Below are 7,380 nucleotides of genomic sequence, written 5' to 3'. Positions count from 1 at the left end.
TTATTTTCTTTAGGAATGAAGTGAAGTAAAAGTAAAAGTTGTCAAAAAATATAAATAGTAAAGTACAGATACCAGCAAAAACAACTTAAGTATTTCAAGTATTTTTACTTACACCACTGGATTTTGAAATGCTGAATGTACTGTATCTCCCCTGATTGTACCACACACAAAATAGCATGATCATGCAATTATTTATTTAGGACTTTTACTGTGTGTTGAAACCTCTGAAGCACTTTAATGTTGTGAACATCTCCCTAGTCGAAAACGCCTATTGGATTCCAATAAAATAAAAACTATTGGAACTAGTCCAAATGGACCCCCATAGGATTCTATAGGAATAAAATCGTATAGGATAGGTTCTAAAATCTGATAGGATTTACTTTGGGATTGTAATAGGATTTTTCAATTGGAATCCTGTAGGATTTTTTGACTAGGGAGTTGTTCTCAATAATCAAGTCTTACAGAAATAATGATATGTACCACACCCTTTTGTGTGTGGTACAATCAAGGGATATACATTCAGAATTCCAAAATGAACAGGTATACAAATCAAATGCATTAGTCAGACGAATTGTACTGATTATGCATATTTCATCACCTCAAATGACAATACAGTTACAGCACTGCAATGACAAAGGTCACAACAATACTAATCACACCTTGTTTGCTTGGGCTATAGGCTCTTTTCATAGTTGTGACCTATTGAACAATACAAAATGATACAAATAAGGTTGCAACAAATAGCAGTCAAATACAACATGCATGAAATCCCATTCGACTTGACAGACAACAGCAACATTGCAACTCTATCATTTAAATGCACCCTGCGACTTTATAGGCATATAAATAAATACATATTCGGACAGTATTGTATTGTTTGAATAAAGTATATATTTTTCTGTAGCCTGCAATAGGCTACTATGAAAAAATGAAATCTGAGCATGAGCATGTTGTTCTGTATATAAACAACAGATTGCATACATCAGATCTCTCTCTTTCTGCCGGTCTCTCTACCACCTACCACAAGTGTCTCCACCTCCTTTTTCTTCCCCACTCTCCCACTCCCTCGGTAATCGGTTCGGTAATATTCCTACTGCCTGGAATGAACTACCAATAAGGGCTCCGACTGTCAACGGAGGATGTCTGTGGCGCAGCGCAGAGAAATTGTCTAAACCTATTCAAGATACCTGTAGCAACTGTAAAAGTGTTGTTGTCGCATCAGTGTAAAGATCTCATCAGTTTTTTTAGTTTTTTATAAGCAATTGGAACAGATATAACATCTACACACATCCCCATACAACATCACCGTGCGCTGATGGACAATTACGCGCAGAGGTTGCGGTGCGTAATCATGATAATCATTGTGGATGGCTGTGTTTCATGTTCTTGGATTATGCGTACAAGCTTGTTATGATACCTGGTCATCGCCTTTCCTTCGTCTACAGTGGAGAAGAAAAGTAACAAAGGGGCGCACATGATGAGAAGCGCGGGGTTGTTGCTTGGCTACTTTTTGGTGAAAGTTCTTGTATGCGACGCGGAGGGGGAGCCAGGGCAGAAGCTGGACGGCTTTATTATGGTACAAACGGGTACCAACGAGTCAAAATTGAACGGAGAGAATAGCGTTTCGGAGAGTCCGCATACAGAGGACAGGTGCCGGGGTTATTACGATGTGATGGGCCAGTGGGATCCGCCGTTTGTGTGCCAGACGGGCAGTTACCTGTACTGCTGCGGAACCTGTGGCTTCAGATTCTGCTGTGAGTTTACAAGCTCGCGGCTGGACCAGACCACCTGCAAAAACTATGACACCCCGCCGTGGATGATGACAGGCAGACCCCCGCCTAAGAAAAAAGACCCCACTCACGACCCCACAAAGGATAAGACAAACTTAATTGTGTATATAATATGTGGAGTTGTTGCCATAATGGCCCTCGTTGGGATTTTCACAAAACTTGGACTTGAAAAGGCGCACCGTCCACACAGAGAAAACATGTCAAGGTGTGTGTACAGTAAACAACATCAGCAGTCGCTGTGCGCAATGCACTAACAACTTTGGATAGCCTAAATGAATGCAGGAATTGAACTTTTATTTGAGTGTCAGAAGTTTCTTTAAAATATTTAGATGCATTAAAGATGGTGTTTTGTTAAAATAGGTGATAACCCACTGGACACAGACGTCTGTTCAACAACAACAAAAATCAAAAAAAAATTCGGGTTAAAGTTGGGGGAAATAAATACAAAGTTTCCTTACCTTGATGACTTTTTTTCAAATCCAGTCAGTTTTCCCACATCACAAAGATTTGTTGGTTGAAATCAAATCAAATTGTATTGGTCACATACACATGGAAACAACATTGATTCAAGATCCAATCAGTTTTTGCCAGGTGGGAAGTGTTAAAATATAGAATAAATATACATGCTCAGTCAGTTCTACTGACCACAATTTGATTGGCAATCATAGGCAATACCTATGCAGCCTACTAAATTTTATTTTTGAGTGACTGTGAATACCTGTCCAATTGCGCTGATGTCTTGAGATTCCATCAAAATGCCATACATTTCATTCTGAATGATTGAGAACTCCATACTGAATAATAATGTGCTCACTATGTCCTGGTAAAACCAGATGTGCTGTAGGTAGTAGTGTGTGGTGAGCCATGCTCACTATGTCCTGGTAAAACCAGATGTGTTGTAGGTAGTAGTGTGTGATGAGCCATGCTCACTATGTCCTGGTAAAACCAGATGTGCTGTAGGTAGTAGTGTGTGATGAACCATGCACACTATGTCCTGGTAAAACCAGAGGTGTTGTAGGTAGTAGTGTGTGATGAGCCATGCTCACTATGTCCTGGTAAAACCAGATGCGTTGTAGGTAGTAGTGTGTGATGAACCATGCTCACTATGTCCTGGTAAAACCAGATGTGCTGTAGGTAGTAGTGTGTGATGAGCCATGCTCACTATGTCCTGGTAAAACCAGATGTGCTGTAGGTAGTAGTGTGTGATGAGCCATGCTCTCATCTCCGTTGATGTCATCTACCAACATGGTGCCATTAAAAGCCACTTTTTTACTCCATTACACCTGCAATTGTTTTTAATTATCTCACTGCCCTAGATTTCAGCATTTTAATTAGCTTCATTGTTCTTTTTTGAGCAACCCCCAAAAACGGGTTGATTCAATGTTGTTTCCATGTCATTTCAACAAAAAGATTCAATGGGATGACTTTAATTTCACGTTGAACTTACGTTAGTTGACAACTCAACCAAATGTAAATCAGTGGGCTGCCTTTGTCTCAACATGCCTTGTGATCCCTATTGTGATTTTTCATATTTCTCAACTATATTATCAATGCACAAAGGAAGGTGATCCCACTAATCCAATATAGCATAAATGGTACTGTGCATATCAATGAAAACCCTTTGAGCAAACGATAATTGGTCATTGGTAGTTCATCTACAAGCATGAGAGTAATTGATTTGATTTAATCTACATTATTCAAACATTAAACATTTCCGATAAATATCAGATAAATATTGAGGTTTACAGTGTTTGAGCCGCTGTAATTTTGCTCGATTTTGTAGCTATTTTGATTTCCTTGTCATGCTTTATTATTGAGTGAACCAGCTGACTGAGGTGTTTGTGTTTTGTTAGGGCTCTAGCCCAGGTGATGCGCCAGCCTGGTCCAGGAGAACACTCAGAAGACATTGGAGTGCATGGACAGCACTATGACAACATGCAAGCCAACCGGGTACCTGCTAACAGTCTCCGTAAGTAGGCCTCTTCCATCCAACGTCTCATTTCATAGAGACTAGCCACTATAACAATAGTTTGATACACATTGGAAAGTACAACCAATGGTAAGATGCATGTTGTATTACTTGGAGCTCTGCAATGCATTGGGTATGGTCATGATTGAGATACAGAGATGGTATAAACAGGATGCCATCTGCAGAAGCCTGGGGGTCTGACTGCTGTGATCAGACTAATCATGCACAATCTTTACCTCTGTACACACATACACACAATGTTTCAAACAGCCACCACCAGTAAACCTTATCACGCAAGAGAACGTTGACATTTTTATTTTCATCAATTCTATGCTGGAGTCCTATTGAAGTGCCCAACAGTCTCCGATTGGTCTTTGTGGTTGTAGTGAGCAGCTGTGAAATTCAAAGGCTTATTCACCACCACCCTTTGCCTTCCTGGCTCGCCTGATTTAGCTGCTACAGATAAGAGAGTTGTGAAAGAAGTCCATTTTGGAGAGTCCTGTGAGCTGCTGAAGCAATTACTCACAGCCTCAGTAATCATTTAACACACTGGGATAATTATCATCATCAACCGCTGCTGACTAATAGTAGTATAAGGCTTTCGCTGCTCTCCATCTCTTACAACTGGCTCTTTCTTTCTCATCCCTCTCTTTTTAGTCTCTCTCAAACAGGCAGGAACACATATATACACAGACCCGCAAGAATTCACTCACTCACTCACTCGCTCGCTCACACACTCGCTCGCTCGCGCTCACTCACTCGCGCTCACTCACTCGCGCTCACTCACTCGCGCTCACTCACACTCATGGATGATGCAGGATGTATTATTTTATTATGGATTGCATGTCTCAGGCTGCCAGTTGCAATCACACAGGCTTTAGTCACTAATGGCAATGGACAGACTTTTCCCCATTTGCTTGTTTGGAAGTGATTGTAATGCATTCCGTCTGTTGTTGGAGAGAAGTAAAATGACATGTTTACTTGTGGTAGTGCATTTTTCATGCTGAAAAGGAGTGTCAATGTATGACATGAAAAACAAGCTGTTTGTTTGTGTGAGACGGACAAATTGTACTTGGAGAGAATGATAATGGGAATACTAGTTTTATGTTGACGGCATAAGCATATGGCAACAGTGTGTTTTTTTGTTTTTGTCAAAAACTGAAGTGGATGAGGCAGCTCTGGGTCAAGAGCCTCCACTTTGATTCTTGAGTGTAGCTGAATGTAGCTTCCACCGATAATTGAAGCTTATAGCTTGTATTCACATGAAATGCTGGCATATTTCTCTCCCATCCCTTGGGTAGGAATTACCAAAGGGATTGGAGACCCAGTTCTGCAATCAGGTGGGCTGCATGGACACACATTGGCATTGTCTCTCCTCACAGTATTGGGAAGGATCCATACGTTTTCACACAATAGCACTGTGGATTGGAGAGGGTAGATGAGTGGAGAGGTGGGTTCTGGGTAATCTCTTCCTTTGTCAGTAGCCCTCCCACCTCCTCCTAGCACAACACTATCTCTCTTAGTCCATCACAACAAGTTGAAGCAACGAGGACCTCTTCAATCTCCACTGTGTTGGCTCACAAAAGGGATGTGTAATTTAGTGTGACAGGGCTTTTAAGGTCTCCTTAGAAGGCCAGGGATTGGGTGAAAGCTGTGTGTGATTCCACTAGAATTCAACACACTGTTTTTTATTGGTTTGGCATAATGTGGGCATTATGGAATAAGAAGGAGCAGTTGGTCACTATTAAGGTGTGCACTGTATTGGAATAGAGGTAGTGTTGTTTAGTTAGGCTAACTGGAACCCTTATTCAATAAAGTGGGATGATAGCACAGGGTTCTTAGAGCAGCTATTCACACTCATTCCCACAGTGACTGTTCTCTTGTAAAAAGATGTGATGGGTTATTGTATCAGTGTGAACAGCCTCACCCAGTGAGCTCCCTGTTGAAGATGTGGAGAGGCACAGGGAGGTGTGTGAGGGGAGACACACAGGTGTTGTGCTGTTAAATAGCTGACTCCATCTCCATGCAGGGTGAGGGGTAATAACCCAGAGAGTGGGGTGTGTGACTGTGCTGGGAGCAGGGCCATTTCATAGAGCATTGGGACTAAAAAAACCTTTACATTACTGAGGTTCTCCAGTCTGAAATGCCATTAAAGTGCTTAAAGTCGCGAGTGCTTGAGTCAGTCACAGTTGGCAGGCACATACTCTCATGCAGCAACACAGTGTGTGATTGTTTTGAATTAGGTAACCCACTGGGTATAGCTTAGTAGACAGACATCAAGTCAGGAAATAGACAGGGCTTTTTATGGTAGCATGGTACCTCAGCAAGAATAGTAAGAAACCTCAGCCACTAGACTAGAGAGCATAATCAGGGTTGCTATAGTGGTGTAAAAAAAGAAAAGATACAATCAGAACAAGGGAAATAATTTAATTCAAATATATTTTCAAATTTGCCTCATACAGCATCAATACAATCGGAATGGAATGAAACCCTTTGGGCTGAAGCGCCTGAAGAGTGTTATTCTGGTGAATGAATCTCATTATCACACATGTAAAGCAAGCACACTACGTTAGCAGAAGCTTTCACTTAGACAGGCTATTCCACTGGATGTGAATTATGCAGGGTATTTAATCTAGTCTGAGGCTTATGTCCATATATGTGACACCCCATGGCATACATTGACTGCCAAAGAGGACTGTCTGTGTGTGAACTGTGTCTTGTGAGAGAGTAGCGCTCTGAAGAGGTGGCAGCACAAGTAATTAGGTTAATGTGAGGCTGCATGTGTTTGAGAAACATCTCCTCCTGGGTTTTCAATCTGATGTTATATTACACTGGACATTTGCTGCATTGAGGGTTCAATTGAAAGAGACTCATTAGCATGGTGAAAGGCTTACTTGTGTAAATATCAAGGTATCATTAAAAATAATAGTTTTTTTTCTTGTCCTTTTTATCTGCATGTGGTGCTTTTTTGTAATTGTACAATATGATTTTAAGCAACCCACTGGGCAAAAAATGGGTTGATTCAACGTTGTTCCCAAGTCATTTCAACCCCAAAATTCAAATGTGATGACATTGAATCAATGTGGAAAACTGATTGGATTTGCAAAAAGTCATCAACGTAAGGGAATTTAGTCTTTTTTTCACTTAACTTTTAACCTAAATCCAATGACAGGAGGACATTTTTGGTTGATTTCACGTTGAATTCAAGTTAGTCGATAACTCAACCAAATGTAAATCAAAATAAGACGTTGCACTGATGTCTGTGCCCAGTGGGAAAGCTTTCTCCCATTATTATGGCCGTAGACTTCAAGTTCATTCAAGTAATGAGGCCTTTGTTTCAAATACCAATTTTGAAACCTTCATTAACCCTCATCAGACCTTTAATTGATTATGAAAGAACTGTGTTACAATTAGATCATGGCTATTCATTTTTTTTGAAGGGCTTTGACATTCACAATACAAAGTCCACTCTTTTATACAAGAAGAGTCAGTGGTTTCCGGTGATTCAGATCATGCATGCTATACAGTGCCTTCAGAAAGTATTCATGCCCCTTGACATATTCCACATTTTGTTGTGTTACAGCCTAAATTCAAAATTGATTAAATATATTTTTTTCTCAC

At 40.6% G+C, this 7,380-nt stretch overlaps 1 protein-coding gene across 1 annotated transcript in view; it reads left to right on the top strand.

The window, feature by feature from the left end:
- The first annotated feature begins 1,044 nt into the window (after nucleotides 1-1,044).
- The window catches only part of LOC106601094 (protein shisa-9B), a 32,371-nt gene continuing 26,035 nt past the window's right edge, over nucleotides 1,045-7,380 (top strand). The window contains exons 1-2 of the mRNA XM_014193012.2: nucleotides 1,045-1,995; nucleotides 3,644-3,759. Of these exons, the coding sequence (XP_014048487.1) occupies nucleotides 1,475-1,995; nucleotides 3,644-3,759 (637 nt within the window). The 5' untranslated portion in view covers nucleotides 1,045-1,474. The remainder of the gene's footprint in view (nucleotides 1,996-3,643; nucleotides 3,760-7,380) is intronic.

Source organism: Salmo salar, chromosome ssa03 (assembly GCF_905237065.1).
Source record: "Salmo salar chromosome ssa03, Ssal_v3.1, whole genome shotgun sequence".
Classification (NCBI taxonomy): Eukaryota; Metazoa; Chordata; class Actinopteri; order Salmoniformes; family Salmonidae; genus Salmo; species Salmo salar.
Note: the sequence above shows the minus strand (reverse complement) of the source record. Positions and strands in the feature narration are given on the sequence as shown.